The sequence below is a fragment of the Vicugna pacos genome, chromosome 28, assembly GCF_048564905.1.
Source record: "Vicugna pacos chromosome 28, VicPac4, whole genome shotgun sequence".
NCBI lineage: Eukaryota > Metazoa > Chordata > Mammalia > Artiodactyla > Camelidae > Vicugna > Vicugna pacos.
The window spans coordinates 8,708,676-8,731,426 of NC_133014.1; the positions used below are offsets into that span (position 1 = coordinate 8,708,676).

At 49.8% G+C, this 22,751-nt stretch overlaps 1 protein-coding gene across 4 annotated transcripts in view; it reads left to right on the forward strand.

The window, feature by feature from the left end:
- The window catches only part of FAM178B (family with sequence similarity 178 member B), an 83,982-nt gene that overhangs the window by 32,626 nt on the left and 28,605 nt on the right, over positions 1 to 22,751 (forward strand). For 3 of the 4 annotated variants that reach the window (XM_072951385.1, XM_072951387.1, XM_072951386.1), the window contains 4 exons: positions 12,285 to 12,399; positions 18,104 to 18,197; positions 18,471 to 18,647; positions 18,870 to 18,967. In XM_072951385.1, coding sequence (XP_072807486.1) covers positions 12,285 to 12,399; positions 18,104 to 18,197; positions 18,471 to 18,647; positions 18,870 to 18,967 — 484 coding nt within the window. Of the gene's footprint in view, positions 1 to 8,091; positions 8,203 to 12,284; positions 12,400 to 18,103; positions 18,198 to 18,470; positions 18,648 to 18,869; positions 18,968 to 22,751 lie in introns of all 4 variants that reach the window. The other variant, XM_072951384.1, reaches the window with a different exon arrangement.

Consider the following 22,751-nt stretch of genomic DNA (forward strand, 5'->3'; position numbering starts at 1 on the left):
AAAACCAGGGCTCCCTTACTAGGGAAGAAGGGGAGCACGGCTTTTGGATGGGGAGCCAGCAGAATCTGTCGTAGCCAGAGTATGTACGTTTATGTAAAATCTCTTGGTAACTAATTCAGTTAAAAGATAAACCCCTCAAAACCCCCACTGTGAACCCGTCTGCAAACTCTCTTCGACTGTAGCTCTACTGGTTTGCAGCCCTGGACGTAGCCCTGGGTGTGGAGAGATATAGGGGAATCCGGGAGCAGCAGGAACATAGACAGGGAGATGGGGAGAGTGGGGCAGAACGGGAGGTAAGACTGGACGTTAGGGGCCAGATCTCGGAGGACAGTGGGGCCATTGCAGGCATAGTGAAGCTTTGTTAATATTTGCAAGACCAGGAAGAATTACTGTTGTTGTTATTTAGATATAACTCACATACCATATAATTCACTCTTATAAAGTGTGTGATTCAGTATAATGCAGAATTGTTCAACCATCACAACTATCTATTCCAGAACATTTTCATTGCCCCCAAAGGAACCTCATCCATCAGCACCACTTCCCACTACCCGCTCCTCCCTGCCTGTGGCGACCCTTAAGCTACATTCTGTCTCAGTGGACTTGCTTATTCTGGACATTTCATGATTTCTAGATGATACAATATGTGACCTTTTGTGTCTGCTTTTTACTTAGCAGAATGCTTTCAAGGTTCACGTATGTTGTCACCTATATTAGTAGTTCATTCCTTTTATGGCTGAGTAATACTCCATTGTATGGATATACCACATTTTATCCATTCATCAGTTGATGGACACGTCACTTGGATTGTTTCCACTTTTTTGGCTATTGTGAATAATGCTACTGTGAACACTTGCATACAAGTGTTTATGGGGACATACGTTTTTAGTTCTCTCAGCTATATGCTTAAGAGTAGAATTGCTGGGCCATATGGTGACTCTATGTTTAACTTCTTGAAGGACTGCCAGACTAATTTCTGGAGTGGCTGCATCATTTTACGTTCCCACTAGCAATGCATGAGGGTTCCAGTATCTTCACATCCTTGCCAACATTTGTTACTGTCCATCTCTTAGCAGTAGTCATACTAGCGGGTGTGCAGTGGTATCTCATTGTGGTTTGGATTTGTGTTTCTCTAATGACTAAGGATGTTGAGCATCTGTTCATGTGTTTGTTGGCCATTTGTATGTCTTGGGGGAAATGTCTACTTAAATGCTTTGCTCATTTATTTTACTGAATTGTTTGTGAGGTTTTTGTTGAGTTGCGGGAATTATATACTCTGGATACAAGACCCTTATCAAATGTTTTCTCCCATTTGGTGAGTTACCTTTTCACTCTCTTGATGGTGGCCTTTAATACATGAAAGTTTTAAATTTTGATAGTCTAATTTAGTGATTCTTTTCTACTGTTGCCTGTGCTTTTGGTGTCAAGTAAGACACCATTGCCTACTCCAAGGTCATGAAGATGTTCCCCTTATATTTTCTTCTGAGAATTTTATAGTTTTAGCTTTGCCATTTAGGTCTTTGATCCATTTTGAGTTGATCTTTGGATATGGTGTGTGTGATAATGGATTGGCTCAGTCTTTTTCATGTGGATAACCAGTTGTTCCAGGACCATTTGTTGAAAGATTGTTCTTTCCCACAGTAAGTTATCTTGGCACCCTTGTTGAAAATCATTGACCATGGATGTATGAGTTTATTTCTGGACTCTCAATTCTATTCCATTTATAGTGATATTTGTCCTTATGCCAGTATCCTGAATTCTTGATTACTGTAGCTCATAGTAAGTTTTGAAATTGGGAAGTGTGAGTTCTCCAACTTTGCAGTTTTCACAGTTGTTTTGGATATTCTGGGTCGTTTGTATTTCCATACTAATTTTAGGACTGGCTTATCAGTCTGCAAAAATGACAGCTGGAATTTTGATGGGTATTGTGTTGAATCTGTAAATACTTTGAGTATGATTACCATCTTAATAATACTGAGTTTTCTAATCCATGAACATGGGATATCTTTCCATATTTAGATCTTCTTTGATTTCTTCCAAGAATGCCTTGTAGTTTTCAGTATACAAGTCTTACAGTTTTTTGTTAAATTTATTCCTAATTATTTTATTCTTTTTGAGACTATTGTAAGTGGAATTTTTTCCTTCATTTTCTTGTCAGGTCATTCCTTGCTAGTGTGTAGAAATACAACAGATTTTTTTGTGCCTTGACTTTGTATCCCACAACCTTGCTGAACTTGTTTATTACCTCTAATAGTTTTCTTTTTTTTTTTAATGGCAGAGTTTGGTTTTGAAAGCAAACATATTCTTGTGCAACTAATTGCTTAAAAGAAATGACCTCGTGTTCCTTTCACAAACATGCTCTGGCTGTGCCAACACAGGACTGGCCGGTAACCTGGTGCCAATCATACTGAGTAGGCAGTGGTGCCTGGAGAAAAGACGCTCCTTCGTGAGAGCAGAGAAGTAAAACGTGTGTCAGTCCTTCCCCATTAGCTTCCGAGATGGTGTCCTTCACTGTTACCTACCCCTTCGGTTCCCTGCCAGCTTCTCTAATAGTTGCGTGGGGGTGGGAGGATATAACAAAATGAAACGGCCCTGGCCAGTACATTCTTGGGATATTTTGTAAGTGGGCGAGAAATTTTGCTCTCAGAGCAAATTCGTTTCATTTTCATGAGCAGTGTCTTTGGACACTTTGTTCCTTCTCACTTGGTCACTGTGCTTTTCCCTTTGTCCCCAAGCTCCAGTATCGTAGTCACTGGGGCTTTGGGCCCCTCTTGGTGGGTGGCTTTCTTGTCTGTCATTGCCTTTTCTGCTTGCATCCTCTCTCCTTCCTCCTCCTCTGCCTTCTTTCCGTATTCCTTCCCAAAGAATATCTAAAAGACTGCTGCTCGTAGAAAGAATAAAACAAACCAAAAAACTGACCAGTAATCTCATTAGCCATGTAACCCCTGTTGTTATTCTTTAAAAAATACTCTAGAAAACAAACTTAGGGTTCCCAAAGGGGAAAGGGATGGGGGAAGGATAAATTAGGAGTTTAGGATCAGATAGTTTAAATCCTTCAACTTTGTTCTTTTTCAGAGTTCTTTTGGTTCTTCTAGGTCCTTTGCATTTTCATATAAATTTTAGAATGAGCTTGTCATTTTCTACCAAGAAAAAAAAATCCTGCTGCAGTCTCTATTGGGATTGCACTGAATCTATTGATCAATTGGGGCAAATTGACACTCTAACAATAGTCTTCAAATCCATGAACATGGCACATCTTTCCATTTATTAAGATCTTTAGTTTGTTTCAACATTTCAGCTGTCTTGGCAATTCTTCTGCTAAATTTATTCCTAAGTATTTTTTGATGCTATTGTAAATGGAGTTGCTTTCTTAATTTCATTTCAAATAGCTCATTGCTAGTGTGCTGATGTACAATTGATTTTTGTATATTGACCTTGTATCCTACAACCTTGACAAACTTCTACTTTACTGAGAATTTTTGTCAGGAATGGATACTGAATTTTTGAGATAATTATATGGTTTTTCTTCTTTAGTTTCTTAATATGGGAAATTACATTGATTTTTGAATGTTTATTCCTTCATCCTGGCATTCTGAAATAAATCGTACTTGGTCATGACATTTAATTTTTAATGTATTGTTGGATTCAACTTGCTAAATTTTTGTTGAAGATTCTTACATTTAAGTGCGTGAAGGATATTTGTCTGTACTTTTCTCTTTCTGGTTCTGATACCAGAGTGATGCTGGTTTCATAGAATGTGTTAAGAAGTATTTCCTCCTCCTCCTCAATTTTCTGGAAGAGTTTGTGTAAAACCGGTTTTATTTCTTCCTTAAATGTTTGGTAAAATTAGCCAGTGAAGCCATCTGAGCTTTGAGTTTTCTCTGTGGGAAGATTTTTAACTACAAATCTGATTTTTTGAAATCGATATATGGTTAGTTATATTATCTGTTTCTTCCTGAGTAAGCTTTGTGTCCATTCACCTAAATTGTCAAATTTATTGGCATAGACTTGTCTATAATATTCCCTTATTATCCTTTTGACGTCTTTTGGATCAGTGGTGAGGGTCTCTTTGTCATGCTGATGTTGCTAACTTGTGTTTCTCTCTTCTTCCTGATCATTTGGGTCACAGGTTTACCACCTTGATTGATCTTCCTGAGGAACCAGCTTTTAGTTTCATTTATTTTCCTTAGGTTCTTTCGTTTTCTATTTCACCGATTTCTGCTCTTGCCTTTATTTTGCTTTCCTCTGGTTGCTTTGGGTTTGACTTGCTCCTTTCCTCCCCCAGTTTCTTAGGGCGGAAACTTAGGTTGTAGTAGCTTATCTTTTTAAAGTTCCCATTTTAATGTAAGTTAGATCATATACGTAACATATTGGTATCATGGTGCAATTACATAGCTTATAAATTTGTTGGAGGTATAATTGAAAGCTACTTAACAACAGATATGTACCATGAAAAAAGTGTGGAGACCAGCAAAAGCGTTCTTTGACTGGAGCTCTAGGCAGACTCATTATTGGTAATTTTGCGCAGTGACGGGTCATGGGGGTCACGGGAAGGCATGACTGGTGACAGAATGCAGGCTGGGGTGGACAGAGTGGAGATGGGGTCCGACGGGCACTCCCTTGGGGAAAACCCTGCGGCAGCGTGGAGCCACGTCAGGACAGAGATGGAGCTTGGCAGTCAGAGCACCGAGTTCTCACCTGAGTGGCCAGCACTGAGCACGGATTGTTTCCAGAGTTTGCGGTAATTACATGTGAAGCACTCGGTGTACGGTGGCCATTCAAAATATGATGGCGAGTATCAATCAAAACAGAAGTGTTTGTCTTTATCAATCAGAGATCATTATTCATGAATGTTCTGAGTACTATCTGTACATCTTCTTTTAAAGTTTTATTTTATTTTGGGGGGTAATTAGGTTTATTTATTTACTTACTTAATGGAGGTCCTGGGGATTGAACCCAGGACCTTGTGCATGCTAAGCACACTGTCTGCCTATTGAGCTATACCTTACGCACCATCTGTACCTCTTCTTAATTTCTGTAGTTCTTTTTTGGCCGTTTCTCCCCCTGCCTGTTCTCAGATGGTTGGTTTTTGTTTTCCTTCTTGTTTTCTCCCATGGTTTTTAAGCAGTCAGAAATCCCTTTGTCTGTAGGCCCGGTTGACACTTTCTGCCCTTCCCTATCTTACTAGGAGTTGTCCGCGCTTCACCTGATCTGCCTCTCACCGTGGTCAGGACAGTCTCCAGCTGGGGTAGCAGGAAGCAGTCCATTCAGAGCCTCCTGGGGCCTCCCAGAGAGGAGGCCCTGCCTGTGAACAGCTGCCCCTCGGGGTTCCACACGGCCATGTTACTCGTGGATCACACACATGCAAGGGGCACTTATGTGCCCAGCCCAGGGCCCACTCTCTCTTCACGTGTGGGTGCCCTTCACCCCTTAACTTCATAGGGCAGGTGCCTCTCTCCCAGGCCCAGAGAGGCAGGCCGGGATGCGGCTCTGCTGCCCCAGCTGCATGTTCATCCCCACCCTGGTGCTGTGACGGCATTGTTTAGACCCAGATGGGCAGGAGGACACTTGGAGGACCACCCAGGAGATCCCCCCGAACCTTCTCAGAGCTGTCGCTGGCTCAGCCTGGCCCCTCCAGAGTCTCCAATTAGAATGCAACAATAACAGTAATTCAGCTTCATAATTGATCCTCATTTTTGAAACAGATTATTGTTTGTTGTGATGACAAAAGTACTTTCATTAAAAATAATGGCAAACATTTCTATAGTGCCTGTGCCAGGGCTGAGCCCAGGGCTTTGCCTGTCTCATTCAGTCACCGCAGCCATCCAGCAAGTAGATTCTGTTATTGTCCTGTTTCACGGATGATCCAAGGGCTGGAAAACCTGAGCTTCACATTCTTTGTATGAAGTGCACAGTCTCCAGTGTGGTCAGCCTGACCCCCGTCCAGCTCATTTGATCTTTTTCTCTGTCTCGCTCTCTGTGCTGCAGCCTCCCTGGCCTTCTTTCCCCATCATCTGCCCTCCTGCTGCAGGGCCTTTGCAGGTGCATCTCTGCCTGGGATCTCTTCCCTCCTCCCAGCAGCTCCCTGTCTTTTGCCTTCTGAACTCGGCCTCTTCCCTGGTTCACCCGGCATCACCAATCTGGCAGTGCCTCCTCAGGGAGGTCTACGCTGCCCCGGATCCAGCCCCCCTTCCTCCTACTCTCACGCTCCCTTTACCGCTCTTGGTGGCTCTGGTGATAGCTGACGTCTGGAGTCTTTGATTCACAGTGTCTCTCCTGATAGGCTGTGAGCTCTAGAGCTCAGGGACCATGTCTTTGCTTGTTTTTGTCTTAGCCTTCACTTGAGTGGCAGCTCCACACGCCAAGTACACAGTAGGAAGTGGGCTATATTCGTGGAATGAGCAGATGCATCTCGGGGACCATGTGTGTTGACCACGGTGGACATCAGCATCTTTTCCCTCTAGGTCGTCTGACCCCATGCGGTCAGTTGACTCTGGAGCTGTATCGGCCAGGCACTGGATGTGCCATCTGGTCCCCCCAAGGGCAGGACGTGGGGTCCACTGGCCCCATGGGGACAGGCATGTGTGCTTTACCCCAGCGCAGCGGGCATCTCCCTCATCTCCCTGACTCAAGTACTTCTGAGCATTCTGTCAGTGGCTGCCCCGGGACTCAGCTGCTGGCCACCGCAGTTTTCAGCCATGGCTGAGCTTTACGAAGGATGGAGGCTTGGGTCCTGCCCTCTGAGATCGGTCTGGAGTGTAGCCTGGGCGTGGGCATTTTAAAACCTCCCCAGATGATTCCACAGGCGGTTGGCGTCCAGTGCAAGGCTGAGAGCCCTGGGTGTGATGGGGAGCTGGGGCTGCCTTCTGGGGATTCCTCCCCTCTCACCACCCCGCCCTGCCAAAGCCTGTGGGGGTGGGCCCCAGCCTGCCGCTCTGGAACCAGGGCCATGGCTTTCATTAGCTCAGTGGTTCCCAAACTTGGCTGGTATTAGAATCACTTGGGAATTCTTGAAAATTCCAGCACCCAAGCCACACCCGCACTAATTAAACCACAGTCACTGGGGGTAGGACACAGGTGGCAGTAATTTTTGAGGCTGTTCCCTAAGTGATTCCAAACTGTGCAGACAAGTCTGAGAATCACTGCACTAGGTTGTCAGCTGGGCCCCTGATCCCAAATACACAGTAGCCACCACCCTCCCCTGGACTGCCGGGGCCCCTGGCCAAGGTGCACATGCGGAGACCTTTTCCCCTGTTGTGTTTTTTAAAGAGTTCTTTGTTCCCGGACGAGCCCCCCCACCCAAAAGAAGAGTTCTTGTTTTTGTTGTTTTGTTTATTTTTTAGAGCAGTCTTAGGCTTACAGAAAAATTGATTGGAAAGTACGAAGTTCCCTTGTATTCCCCTCCCACAGTTTCTGCTGTCAGTAACATCTTGCATTAGTGTGGCACATTTGTTAGGATTGCTGAGCCATTGCTGATACACTACTATTAACCGAAGTCCATTGTTTAAATTAGGGTTCACTCTTTGTGTTGTACACTTTATGACGTGTGTCTGTCATTACTGCATCATACAGAATCGTTTCACTGCTCTAAAAATCCTCTGTGTGAATCCTCCCTCCATAGCCCTGGTAACCCCAGCATTTGACCATCTCTTTAGTTTTCCTTTTCCAGGACATCATACACTTGGGATCCTACAACATGTAGCCTTTTAGACTGGCTTCTTTCTGTTAGCAGCATACGTGGACGGTTTCTCCATGTCTTATCATAGCTTGATAGTTTCTTTTTATTGCTCAATGGTATTCCATTGTCTGGATGTACTACAGTTTGTTTATCTATTTACCTACTGGAAGACATTTTGGTAGGTTCCAGCTTTTGACAGTTATGAATAAAGTTGCTATAAACATTCATGTGCAGCATCTAAGTTCATTTGGCTAACAAGGAGCACAGTTGTTGGATCGCATGTTTCGTCTTGTGAGAAACTGCCAGGCTGTCTTCCAAAGTCGTTGTACCATTTTGCATCTCAGCAGTGACTGAGTTCCTTTTGTTCCACATCCTCACTAGCACTTGGCGTCTTCTGTTTCATTTTATTCTAGAGATCAGGAATGTTCCCAGAATTGCAGGTTCAGAAATCCAAAGTGTGGCCCGCCCACCTCCAGACCTCTTTTCATCAGAGAGAAAGAACATTCTAGCTTATTTAAGCCCAGGTGGGTTTTTTGTCTTCTTTCTGGTCTTTCTGTTGTTTGCAGCTGAACCTAATTCTAGCAGACACCAGCAGTTCCGTGGTTTGGCACAGTGCAGGTCTGTCCTACACACGGGGCCCGGAATGCTCAGCAGTGTTAGGTGACCCGGGCAGCGGTGTTTGTTACAGAGGGCAGGGGAGATGAGAGGTGGCCTGGGGACGGCATCACCTGCCCTGTACACACCATCACCCTCATGGACCAGGGGCTGACAGACCCTGTGTGTGTGTGTGTGTGTGTGTGTGTGTGTGTGTGTGTGTGTGTGTGTGTGTGTTGTGGGATGTATGTGTGGATGCGTGGTGTGTGTACAAGTGTGTGTGGGGAGATCGACCTCTCTGACAACTTTCTGTTTGCCCTTCATCCTGGCACCAGTCTGGTCCCCTCCTCCTCCCAGGTCTCCCTGCCCCTGTCCTCGTCCCCCCACCCCTGGGGCTGACACCTGCTCCAGGACCCCAGGCTCCTGGCTGGACCCCAGTCTTTGCAAAGCTCTTCCTTCCGCCTGTAACATCACCCTGCATCACACTGACCCTCTTCCTTCCACACCGTCTACACCTGCTGGCGTGGTTTTGTGTGTTTAGTTTTCATGTGCCTTGTCTGTTTCCCACCAAACCATCAGCTCCCTGAGACTAGGCCTCTCATCGCCAGGTGCTCACTTACCATTTCGTGAGTTTGGCGACCAAACAACAGTTTTAAATGACTAAGGCTCCCGCTGATTGACTAAAGCCCAAGACATTGAAACAAGTTTAAATTTAAATACGAAAGTGCTGAGGGAAGTTAAATCCGAGCTGAGAGGGTAAGAAACAGTGAAGTTTTTTTTTTAATTTAGTTTGGATTTTATTGTTTTTTATGTATATACATATGTATTTATTGAGTTATAGTCATTTTACAATGTCGTGTCAAATTCCAGTGTAGAGCAGTTTTTCACTTATACATGAACATACATATATATTGTCACTTTTTTTTCCCGCTGTGAGCTAAGAAACAGTAAAGTTTTAAGCCTCCCCTCAAGTCGTTGTGAGCCCCACACTCCTGTGAGGGGCTGGGCTGCACGTGACTGGTCTGTTTGCATTCTTTTGGGACCCAGCGCTGTGGCACTGTCGGGTATCAGAGGGTGTCAGAGAATCAGGACCCAGTCTGCTTGGCCCTCCCAGAATGCTCATTAGCAACTTGATTTGGGGGCAAGGGGACCTGCAGACCCTGCTCCCCATCACCTTACCCCTAAGGCCCAGGGTAGCACCTGGTGGGTGTGAAGAAGGGGTGAGGAGGCCTGGGGAGGGGAACAGAGCTGTGGGGCTGACATGCCGAGTGAGCGCCAAGGGGGTCCCGGGGCGGTGTGTGCTTTTCCCATTACCTGCAAACAGTGGATTACATGAAGCGGAGCTTCCTCTGAGCCACAGATGGAAAAGTCACTTTTATTTCAGGCCTGGCGCTTTTCTTCCCCCGCCTTCCCCCAAAGCCTCAGTTCCATCCCAGTAGAGCTTTCGGACTCACAGCCTCTAAGCAGAGCCCAGATGCACAGAGCTGATGGTGCTGGCATTTGAAACAGCCAGGCCCTGGTGCTCCCCCCCGGGAGTCACCTCAGATGACTGGGCTGTGGGGCGGGGAGGGACTGAGCTGGGGAGATGAAGCTGGCTGCCTCGCGTCTGACATTTTTTCTGTGTCAGCTCTCCAGAAAACCCTCTTTTGGGACAAACAGTGCTCAGGAAAAGCTGAGCGCATGGCCCACTCACAGGCAGCGTTAATTGTGGGCTCTCGGGTGCCTGTCGTCACTTAACCAACTTCCTGGGCTGTAGATGGGGACAGATTTAGCCCAAGGCATCCCAGGCCCCTTTCTCTGAAACTGCTCCTGACACATTAGCCCAGGTCATGCGGGCATGCGGAGTAATCACTGGGTAGGAGCCGGGCGAGTGACTGATGCCAGCCCCAGGCCTGTAGCTGGCGGGGTCTGCACTGCTGCTCTCAAGGGGCTTAAAAGCAGCCTGTGCACCTGCATGGCCAACATGGGGAGGGCGAGGGGCGGCTGCGCAGCACCCTTTGGGTCTGAGACTGCCTGCAGGATGTCCGCCCAGCTGGGCCTCTGGGCCTCGCCCTAGGTCGATTCTCTCCCTGCACCGTCTTCCCCTCCCTGGCAAGTTCATAGGCTGTCCACACAGTCCCCCACGGGCTCTGGTAAACAGTCCTCTCTCATTGTGTTTTGCAGACTTCATTCTTCCCAGCTCGTTTGTGAAATGGACAAGGGGTATCATTACCATTCTCTTACTTGTTAAGTTGCCCGAGAGGGAAAAAAACAAACAAGAAAGTTTTTCCTCCTCAGAGAGTCTAATTACTTGTTGGATGAGCGTCGACCCATATATGTTTCCAGAGAGAGAGAGAGAGATACTCGATACCAGTGCCAACCGACGGAACGTTCCTGGCCGGGACTCAGAGACCCTCTGCCGGCCGTTCTGCCGTCTGCTGGCCCTGCAGCCACACCAAGCTGTTGCCGAGGCATCTCAATGAGTTCAGGACGCCCTGTTTCTTGCCTTGGGTCCCTGGGCGAGCTGTGCTCTTTCATGCCTCTGCCTTTGTCATTTCTGTCCCTTTGCCTGGCGTGTGCTTCCTTTCCTGTTACCTGTGCTGGCAGCCTTGCCCTGTCCCCTCCCTGTCCAGTTAATGCCCTCTCCTCTGAGCAGGCTCTGCACGTCTCCCCTGCTTTGAATTTTGCAGAAACATTCTTGTATTTGTCTCTCTGCCTGGCTCCCCTCCCTCCTAGACTGTGAGCTCCCTGAGGTCAGGGCCTCTACTGGGTCACCTTTTGGTCTGTGGCACCTGACATGGTCGCCGCACACGGTGGGATCCATGGAGGTGGGCCCTGAGGAGGGAATGCTCACCTTCCAGAACAGCGAAGGTTCAGGCCTGCACTGCTTACGTGCTCCTGGCCCAGCTTCCAGATTCTGGATTCCTGTACCTCACTCACTGTCAGAATAGTTGTTTGTGTTCTTGATGCGGCCAGCTTATCCTGTGACTTGTTCCCACTTCCCCTCTCAGTCATGTATTCCTCCATCAGGTTTGTGTAGGATGCTCTCCACTCCCGCATCCACTCATTCATCCATCCGTCCGTCCATCCATCCATCCATCCATTCAGCTCCCTCCGTAGACGGGCTGCTCCTCTAGGCACTGGGTGTGTAGGATGAACAGCATAGACCTGGCCCCTGTCCTCATGGAACTTACTTTCTAATGGGAAAGAGACAGACAAGAAGCAAAGAAATCAATAAATAAGATCCCGTGGAGGAATGAGTGGGTGGAGACGTGGACTCTGCCACAGCGCAGAGGGCCGTTGGGATGGGACACAGAGTTGTGCCATCTCTGGGAAATACGCTTTACTGTATGGTTTTTAATTTATCTGTTCTCCTTAAATAGTCTGACAGAAGAAAAGGCCCCCGGTACGTAAGGTTTTCCCTCTTTGTTGATGTGGTCAGATTATTATTGTTCGTGCTTTGTTAATTAAACTCGTCCAGAGAGAATGGGACAGGCAGCTCTGGCTCGCTGAGTAGACACCTCCCGGGCTGCGAGGATGGCCCCGGGCGGGGATGGCGGACCTGGGAACGCCCAGATGTTGGAGTCAGCATAGGTGCAGCGCTGGCCTCAGCCCTTAGTGGCGGAGAGCCTGGGGCGGCAGAGACTGGTGTCTCCCGGCTCTTGCAGTTCTGAGGCCTCTGGTTCAGGACTTGGCATCTGGCTCAGCTTGGGGCAGCTGGGGACCCTGGTGGCTGCCTGATGGGGATGGTCAGGGTGCCGTGCTCCCTGGGCCCTGGTAGCTTCAAGGTAGCCGTAGCTTGAAGACGAGAGAATGAACGTCCAGGTTCCCAAAGTGCCTGCGAATGCCTGAAAACCAGCGGCTGCTTCACTTCTCTAGATAACACCTGTGGTGCTGGAGGATGGAGGCCGGTCCCCGAGGGTCGAGGGTCGGAGTTGGGAGCTGCCGTGCCCAGCCCCACCTGCAGGAGCAATGCGTTCTGTCCTGCCCCAGCCGCCCTAACCACCGCCCCTACCCTTCTTTGACCTGACAGATGAGGACGTGCGCTTGTGGTGCCCCTCGATGCAAGAGGTCACAGAGGCGGTCCACAGCCTGGGAGCCCACGACCCCGCTCTGGCGCCCCCGGGGCCCTTTCCGCACAGTGGGAGGTGAGTGCTTCCCCTTCCTCGCTGCCCTTTCTCATGGGCTCCACAGCTGCTGATCTCAGTTCAAACCCATCTAAGTGTATACATTAAATATGCTCGGTACCAATTAGACGTCAGGAAGAACCTTAAAAGACAAAACAAAATATTACCCCCAAAAGACAGATTTTTCTAAATACATATTTGTGCTAGGAAACACTAATTGAAGGTATTTCCTAATCTATGAATGTAGAACAACTGGCCTTTCATTGTACAAAGCTCCATTTTCATTTTTGTTGGTGGGTTCCATCCTCTAGCTCAATGAGCATTTTACAAGTTAGAGCAAGGAAAGATTTCCTCTGATGATTATTGAAAATTATGTGCATTTCTTGGAAGTTAAAAAAAAAGTTACCAAGCTTGGGTTCTAGCCCAAACAGTGAAGGACAGAAAATCTGAGGGAATTACAGAAGAGCTGCATACAGGTAGGCACCTGTGAGTACAGGCACCACACCATGAGTGAGCGGTGTGTGAGCCGCCACGCTCCCGGCCTCAAGGGGTTGGGAAGAACCAGAATTGATGAGTCTTGCTGCTTTGGCTGGCATTTGTTCCTGCCCCTTCCTGACTCACAGCCCTCGCTGCCCCTCCTCTTCCAAGACATGTCCCAGTGTCTTTGGTCTAACTCCAAGCCTCTCCGGCACATTCCCTAACATCAGCTCATGGCGGTCCTCGATTCTGTTTTGTGGATGCCCCCTTTGTGCACTGGGCTGGGGGGTGCCGTGGGGGGGCGGGCAGTGATGCTAATCTGTCCCTGCCGTCCAGGAACAAAGCCATACAACACATAAATGACTGTTGCTGGGTGGATGGTGACTAGGTCTGGGTTGTAAAGCTGTCACATGTCATCCGCTTGTTCTGCAACTAATAGTTCATCCAAACTCTTTTCTTGAGAGTTCTCTGAGAAGTTGGCCTGAGAGAGAACTGCGTGTTTAGAACCCCGGACAGGCTGTTCCTGGGAAGCCCCATGCATCCTGCTGACTATCCCTGTGGTGGGCGGATGTTCCTCCAGGGAAGGCCAAGGCTTTCTTAAGAACCTGTTCCACGGCTGTTTAGTAATTGTCTGCCAAACCAGACCAGACCAAACCACACTCGCTCTGCTATAAATACCCCATGCGAGTGCCAGCCTGCCGTGCTCCCACCCCCTCTTCCCGTGGAGCTCGTATCTGGTGTAATCAGCCACCTGCCTCTCCTCCAGCACGGAGCTTCAGTCATCCCACCTTCCCGGAGGAGCTGGGGAGACCATTACACTCAGAAAACAAATGCATATAAGGGGGAGGGCCTGGGGGCCCTTGGGATTCAGAAGAGCCACCTCTAACTATTGGGATGAGCACCCAGGTCCACTTGGAAAGTGGGAGGTGGCACTGGAGGCTTATAACCTCCCAGTTCACTCTGCACTTTGCAAAGAGCCCCTCCCGCCTCCCCTGCCCACTTCTCCCTTCCCCCAGGGTTTGAAGGCTTCCTGCCCCTTAGGCTTCAGGACAAATCTACCAGCTCTGGAGTCCACAGGGGCAAGTTTAAATTTAAATTTAAACCAAAGTTTAAATGCGTCATCTCCAGTACTTGAGAAGACAAACCCCAGCGCGCAGACTACCGGCTTTACCTGGTACGGTGCGGGTTAGCCCCCTGTAAGAGCAAGGCAGGGCTGCGTCGTCCTCGGGGCAGGCCCAGAGCACTGCCAGAGCTGCAAGGTGGCATTTTGACACCCCTGCCTCTTTTCTTGGGCCCCCCCGACCTGGGGCTGGCTGCTGGCACCGTTTCCCCGAGGAGGATTAAAAACTGGCCCAGAGGACTGGGCCGACGGCCGCAGGGGTGACTTCCTCATTGCAGCTCTGTAAGAGAGGGCCAGGACCACCGGCCAGGCCACTCAGTCTAGGGAGGTTCTCCTGCCTGAACCCAGCCTCCTTTTGAGAAGCAAACAGATGGGTCCTGGAGACCCTCCCGTGAGCTCCCTCGGGTAGAGGGTAGTGAGGATGCCCAGACGGGTTTCCTGCGTTGCTGGCTGGTCCTGTGCCTGGGGAAGCTCTGGGTGTCGTGGGGTTGAAAGATGACTCCTCTAGAGTATTCAGGGCATACCAAGAAGGTTCCGGCATTTCTTCCACCAAAAGTGTGGCGTCCTTCATGGATACATGAGTCACAGGAGAATCTTCAGGGCAGGCTGCCTTCTCCCCACCATCATCCTCATCTTCAGGTGCCAGTTGGTTCCACATCATGTGCTTCTCTGTTGATCTCCAGGGATGTCCCCACCTAGGGCTCCCCTGGCCGAGCAGATGCCTTGGGGCTCCTCTGGGGCACCCACAAGCCTCGCAGTGGCCAAGATTGGAGATGAGGGGCTGAGATGTCCCTGCACGTGGGCACATGCCTGGACTGTCTTTCTAGTTGCTAGGAGAAAGATAGGTCTTTCACTACTTGTTCCTAATCTCAGATTTCCTTGAAACTCATCACCATCTCATTGAATGCTTCAAGATTTTCTTTCAGAATGAAACAACTCCAGAGGGGAGGGTATAGCTCAGTGGGAGCGCATGCTTAGCATGCGTGAGGTCCTAGGTTCAATCCCCAGAACCCTCATTAAGAAATAAAATAGATAAACCTAATTACCTCTCTCTGCCGCAACAAAATTTAAAACAAACCGAAAACAAGTGAAACAGCCCTGCTACTGCTGGACCATGCGGATCGTCTCATGTCCAACTTATTGCAAATAGAGTAGCTCTCTGTGCAGGGATCAGGCTCGGGACGGAGAAGTCAGGAGGACATTCTGGGGGCAGGAAGGGCAGGGGGCGGGACTGGATGGGAAGCAGGAGAGAGCTCCAGCATCTTCAGAGGGGCTTGTGCCACATGGCTGCACACTCTTCATCAGGTACCCCCAGTCTCACCTGGGGAGGAGGGCGGGCCTTGGGTAGCAACGGCTGGTCTTCCAAGGCTGCTCCCTGATCATAAAACCCAGACAAGGAGCCCTGGTCAGATCACAGGGCTGGCCGCTAAAAACTAGCCACCCGCTGCTGTTGCCTGGTGCCACAAGCCTTGGTCTACTTGGCTTTCTGAAACAGTAGCCTGGAGCAGAGGCCGGAGGGGTAAATAAGTGACAATTAATCCACCCAGAGGGCATGGATGTCAAGTGTGGGGGCGGGTGGTAACTGGCTGCCTTGGGACAGTGTAATTCGATCCAGGTAAGATTTGCTCCTCCTTCCCTTTCCATTAGCTCAGTACAGACCCCCTTCGTTGCATTGACCTCGGTCACGATCACATGGTCGCATAGAGCAGGTCTGGTTTGGTGCAGCGGTACAGGCCTGAGGAGGGCACCTGCTCACAGCCAATGTGGTGGGGCTGGGCCGCCGGGCTCCTGGTGACGGTGGCGGCGGTGCGCGTCGGCTTTCTTACCTACCTTCCTCCCGCTGTTTTCAAACAGTAATAGGGGAAAACACATACAGAAACTGAGGTAGAGGTCGGTAACATGCTCCTCTGAAGAGTGCAGAATGGTGTCATTTCGACCCAAAGTCCAGCTCTGGGATGCTGGCCACAGGCTGTGAGCTCTAACCCAGCCGGCAGGGATGGGGCAGAGTGAAGCTGTTTTGCTAGTAGAGTCCAGTGGTGGGACCGTCAGCATGCTCTTAGCCTGCTGAGTCAGGAGAGGACTGGGGTGATTAGGCTGTGAATTCCTCTTCCTCATGTCGGAGGCCTGGGGATCAGCTGAGGCTGCATCCCAGAATAGCAGTCACAGACACCGACATTTCATTAAATGGTTCCTCAGAAAGGCAGGGAATGAGGACCCATTCCATTGCCTGCGGATACCAGCAGAGGGGGCGCAGGGAAGCGCACGGCGCGGATGGGAGGGGAGGCTGTGCGTGCTCTCCACTTGGGAAGGTTGGCATTCCTTCCGCGGAGGAGAGGCCTCTTGTCACAGCCACGCTTCCCCTCCCCAGCTCACATCTTCTACACACCTCCTCCAGCCGGCAGCACCAGCCTGTCTGAAAGCCCATTCCTCTTGGGCAAGGTCACGAAGTCAGCTCTGTGGCCGCCCCTACCCTTTGGAAACCTGGAGGCATTCCCACCCATGCTGGGTGCGGGGTGCGCGCTCACTGACTGGTACACACCGGGACTCCCTCCGTTTACTGACACGGGGCGGCGTGTGCCCAGACACTGAAATCTGAAAGGATGGCTGAGCCCAGTCTTGCCCTGCCCCCATCAACTTCGGTTTGTTGACACCAACTTTCTGGGCACCTAGAGATGGGTTTCTCTTCTTCCCCTCTGAGAAGCAGCACCAGCGCCCAGAAGTAAAGAGCAGACTTCCTCGGCTGGTGGTGTGGCCGGGGTGGCTGCATCCAGTGTCTTATTGTTGACAGTGTGGTTGTCATCATCAGTGTCTTCGTTTATAGAGTCCACTGTTATTGGGAACTCCGAGCTAGTTAGTAAGAGGGGAGGAGCGGAAGCGACAGCAAAGGGAGCCTGGTCATATGTTCACCTCACTTACTTGAAATCAGCAGTATACACGGGGCCAGAGAAAGAGCCTCACTGAGTGAGGGCACCGCCGCTCCAGGGAGCATGTACCTGGGGAGCTTGTGCAGAAGGTGGTGTGACTCTGCTGTCCACTAACGCCCCTCTCACTGTGAGGCCCTCGCCACCCTGAGTGTGATGCTGGTCTTTAAGAGGGTATTTTAAACGTGACCCTGGCCTCTAACTTCATCCAGGCTGTTTTCCCCAGGGGAAACCGGCCGTGCTCGGCTTGTCTGTGGGCAGCATGGCAATGGGACACGTTTGGAGGTGTTTCTCAGGATCACGTTTACTGTGATTTTCACCTGACTTGCACACGTGGGAAGCTAAGCTGATGTAAGCTACAACACAGCGTGCTTTCTGCTGCATGCCCAGGCTCACCATACCCGGGTGGACCAAGAATTCTTTTGAGGAAGACGTTTTTGGGGGCAACGGAATATGAATTTCTGGTTTCCAAGTATAGGAGTGGCGATGTTGGGGAGCCAGCCCCCAAGAGGCCCCTGTGACCCCCATCTACTGGCATTAGTCCCCTCATGCAGCCCTCTCCCACCAAGTCAGGCTGGCCCATGTGGCCAGTGGAAATCAGCAGAAGTGATGTCACTGCCAAGGTTAGGTTATAAAAGGCTGCAGCTTCTGTCTGGGGCATTTCCCCTCTCTCAGGTCACTCTCTTTAGGGGACGCCAGGGCAAGTGGAGGTGCCCTGTGGAGAGGCCTGCGTGGCAGGAACCAAGGCCTGTGACCACGTGAATGAGCTTGGAAGCAGCTCCCCTGGCCCTGTCAAGCCTGCGATGACAGCAGTCCCCATCCCCAACATCCTGTGGGGAGCCTGAGCCAGAGCCCCCCAGCTCAGCTGTCCCTGGATCCTGACCCTCAGAAACCACACCAGATAATGCATATTTTTGTTTTAAAGCTGCGTTTGGGGCTCATTTGTCATGCAGCAGGAGAGGACAAGCACACACAGGGCATCAGGCTCTGAATGGATCTCCTCAGGCCTCCTTCTCTGCCTCAGTTCTCCCCGCCTCCTCCTGTCTCCCTTCCTTTGTTGCTTTTTTTTTTTTTGGTTTTTTTTTTTTTTTACTTTTTGGGGGGGAGGTACTGGGCATTGAACCGAGGACTTCTTGCATGCTAAGCATGCGCTCTATCACCTGAGCTGTACCCTCCCCCTCCTTCCTTTGTTTTTGTCTCACCTTAGCGTGCTTAAAAGTGTGGCCAGCCCACGCTGGAGTGAGCAGCAGGACACCCCCCGGGAGGCTGCTTTGGACATTAGCCTGAGCTGCATCTGTAAGGTGAGCCACCCCCGTCCCTCTGCTGTCAGACCTGTGCAGCCTTTTAATTCAGCGAGTACCATCGAGCACCCCCAGCGCCCAGCACCGGCCGCGGGCCCCGTGCTGGCTGCCAGGACCCAGGCTGCAGAAGCTCACGCCCTCCACCCCCAGGCCGGCCCCTGATGACCCAAGGGGGCAAGTCCAGGTCTCACTTCTCTCAGCTCCTTCCCAGCATGGCCGAGGGCCACAGTGCCAAGGCGGCTGCCTCTGCCCAGCCTTCTCTCTGCTCTCCAGTTCCTCACGCTGTGCGCCCTGGCCCAGCCGGGGGCCTACACCGACCGCCACCTCTTGGGCCTGATGGAGCTGCTGTGCCGGGCCGGCCTGGACGTGGGGCTCCGCCTGCTGCCCAAGACGGACCTCCAGCAGCTTCTGCTCCTGCTCCTGGAGAACATCCGAGAGTGGCCGGGGAAGGTATGGCAGACCCGGAGCCAGAGCCCAAGCCCCCGCCTCACCTGTGGGGTCCCGCGCGCTCTCACGTGGCCCCCAGGGCACCTCGGAGGTGCCTCCCTTACCTGCCCTCTACACCCACCCTCTCACTCTCTGGGCCTCCCTCGAGGGGGCTGGTGGGAGGGCAGGGTGGAAGGCACCCCCCGCCCTCCCTGTATCCCACCTTAATGCTCGCCGGCCCCACAGCTCCGGCACCTGTGCTCCACCCTGAGCCGGGCATCTGATCACCACCACAACCTGCTGGCCCTCGTGCAGCTCTTCCTGGACGTGACCTCCCGGAGCAGGTGGGTGCACCTCCCCGCTGACCCTGGCCCCTGCGACAGGGTGGGGTGTGGGGATCCACAATCCGCCCCATTAGTCCCAGCAAACCTCCCCCTCCCGCCCAATCTCCAAAACCCAGGAGAGAGAACTAAAAATACCGCTCACTAATGAGTTCATTACAAACAGAAAAGAGCCTAATTTTCTTCACACGGTCTTATTAGCAAAACAATTGCCTTGTACAATGAGCTGCAGACTTGCAGCATCCTGGCCCTCCTTTGCTGCTCCCTCCCGTCTTTGGTGGAGGGAGGGTTCCCTCTTGACATTCAGACCTCAGCTGCACTGTGTCCCCAGTCACCACCCCCTCCCACCCCTCTCCCAAACTCTCCATTCATCGTTCTCTTTTATTTTCTGTGCAACATTGATCTCTGCCAGAAATTATCTTACTATTTGTTCCTTGTTTAGGGCTCCCTCTCCTCGTCACCTCCAGGAGAGCAGGTCTCTTACTGGGGTCATTGCCATCCAGAGCAGGGTCTGGCACGCTGTTGGCGCTTTGTAAATTCTTTTCGAATGAACGAAAGAGGTGAATAAACAAAACTCAGCTCATGGGGAGAGTCGGACAAAAGTCGCTGGACCCGCCTCAGTCTCTTGCCCTCTCTCCTTCCTTCTCCCACCTGAGGCGTCAGCTGCGGGGGTTCCTTGCCCTTCCCTGCGAGAACCATTCCCCATGTCCTCTCCAGCCAACGCTTTGCAGCTCTTCCCGCCTAGAATGACACCTCTTCCCACCCTTCCGACCGGGCCTGTCCTGGGCTTTCTCCAGGAACTGCTCAGCCTTCACAGGCACCCCATGGCCACACTGCGGCCATCCCAGAGACCCCACACTGCAGCCATCCCAGAGACCCCTCCCAGGCACGGCTTCTGGGAGCAGCTTGGAGTTCCCTTCAGACTCACATCCTTAGCCATCATCTGGGCTCCAGTTCATTCCTGAAATGGGAAGCTCGATCTCTTTTCTATGAATCTGGTTGAAAGCAAGGAGGCCTTCCCACAGTCCTGAAAGGGAAGTTTTTGCTCTATATTGGGAAGAACTGGGCTTCTAGAAGCTCTGTCTGAGACCTGTAGGTGATGCACAAGTCACAGGTTGCAGTGCTGGGGCTTGCCCACCCCCACCTCATCCCTGCTCACCCCTAAATTGTGTCCATTCTTCCTTCTAAATCCAAAATCCTTGCTTCTAGTTGCCTTTCTGTGTCAGCTTCTTGAAATGAAAGCAGGGGCCTTGTCTGGGTCGCTTTAAATTGGCCAGCTTCTTCCCACCTCTCCTTTCATTTTAGCATCTGGAAGGTGGCAGTGGCATTCTGTCCCCGCCTCCTCCTCCAGAGGCTGACTGCTCTGCCCTGCCTGCTCCTGTCACCTGCACAGCCAAGTGCAGATGCCTTAGCCTGGCCTCCAAAGCCCCAGTTTCCCACTCGCTGCAACCAGGCCACGTGATTTGTATTTGTTTTTCCCATACGTATGTATTGTATATGTATCTCATATACTTACGTATACATACGTGACATCCATATGTACACTATGTAAATGTATCTGTGTAAGGCAGACCTCATATTATTGTGCTTCTTTGCTTTATTGCACTTCACAAATACTACGTTTTGCACAAATCAAAGCTTCGTGGCAACCCTGCATCAAGCAAGTCTGTCGGCACCATTTTTCCAACAGCATTTGCTCACTTTTGTGTCTCCGTGTCACATTTTGGTAATTCTTGCAATATTTCAAACTTTCTCATCATTATTTTATTTATGATGGTGATCTGTGATCAGTGATCTCTGATGTTACTGTTGCAAAAAGATTAGGACTTGCTGAAGGCTCTGATCACGATTAGCACTTTTTAGCAATAAAGTATTTTTTAATTAAGGTATGTACATGGTTTTTTCAGACATAATACTGCTGCACACTTAATAGACTACAGTAGAGCATAAACGCTACTTTTATATTCACTGGGAAATCAACAAATTCACGTGACTTGCTTTATTGTAATATGTATTTTATTGTGGTGGTCTGGAACCAAGCCTGCAGTCTGAGAAGTGCCTGCACGTGTGTGTGTGTCTGTGTGTGTGTGTGTTGGACCTCTTTCTTTCTGTAGCTGCAGCTAGGTTGCCTGCAAGTCCCCTGTTAGGGATATTTGTCCAATATACATGCTTTGTGCATCTGTGCAAATATTTCTATAGGGTGAATTCTTTGAAATTGCCACGCTAAAGTACGTATATTTAAAATTTGGCCTCCAAAAAAGAAGCAGTACCAATTAATAATACCACCAAATAGACGTGAAAATGCCTGTTTGTCCACACTGTCATTAACACTGTGTGTTCTGTTTTGCTTTTAAGTTTCAGTTAATCTGGTAACTGAAGAGCCTCATCCAGTGAGTCTAATTTTCATTTCCCTAATTGCCAGTGAGGTTGAGAATCTTTTCATACGTTTATTGGACTTTTGTGTTTCTCTTAGTATAAATTATCTCTTGATGGTCCTCGCCTAGTTTTCTATCAGGTAATTTATTTTCTTCTTAATTATATTGATTTTCAAGTTGCTTAGCATATATGTTTCAGACACTGTATTTTCCCCTAAGGCGGTAAGTTGTCCTTTGTAAGCCTTTGTTTATGTCTTTCCATGAACCGATTTTTTTTTTCACTTTTTCAATAAACTTTCAAAATAAACTTAATTTCAGAATAAATTTAGATTTAGTGAAAAGTTATGTGAATAGTACAGAGAGTTTATTGTAACTGAATCTTCGTGTCTTGAAAAAGAAGGCTTTCCCCACCCTAAAAACATAAAAATATTGTGTTCTATTTTCTTTCAGTACTTATATAACTTTGTTTCTATTGGCTCTTCATCCCATCTGGAATCTATTTTTTGTAGGTCTGAGACAGGGATCTAACTTGATTTTTCCACCCCCAAAGAGCCAGTGACCCAACACCAATTTTTTTTTGTCTTACTAATCCATTCTTTCCCAGCTGATTTGTTACTACCTTCATCATATCCTAACTTCGTGACATTGTTCATCTGTTAGCCAAACTGTGATCTCAAGAATCAGTGTCTTTCAGAGAGTGTCATTTTGCAGCTCCGGGGCCCTTGGTAAGCGCACCTTAAATGCTCCTGGTGGAAACGGTGGTGGCGCAGCCTCACCTGCTTTCAGACAGACACATCCACCAGGGTCAGACCCCCTGCCGAGAGGTCATCGGATGGGTGTTACGTAAGCGTTTATTTAGACATTTTACTTCTTTTTCTAAACAGATAAAGCAGTCAAATACAACAAAATCCAAAAGGCACCTAGGAGTGCGGCTCCTCCTCCCCCTGCGCCTGTGCCACGGAGCCTGTCCCCACTCCCCCTCTGCGAGGACTTCACTGTCTCCCCCCGCCCCTCTTTCCACTTCAGTGTAGGTTCTGGCAGACGGTCCACAAGGATCAGAAAGGGCTCCTCAGCCTTTCTCCCAGCTGCACTGTAGACGCTGTGGTCTCTGGTTAGCCCCCTCCTCCCTCCCCATGGTGCTGATGCTGGAGGAGCCTGCAGGCGGCCTTGTTCTCCCATTGCTGGGGGCTGCCCTACTGGGCTCAGTGCCCAGACAGACCCCAGGAAGGAGGGCGTGTTGTTGTACCGTGGGCTGTCACTTTCTTCATCTACTGACTGGCGAAGCACAAAGCGAGAACCCCCACTAACATGTGCGTGACACACGCCGCTTCCCCCCCCCACCCCGCTCCTTGTTGACCAAGACTTCAAGGGATGTGCTGTAAATTTAAGTCAATGTTGAGCTTAACTGTGAA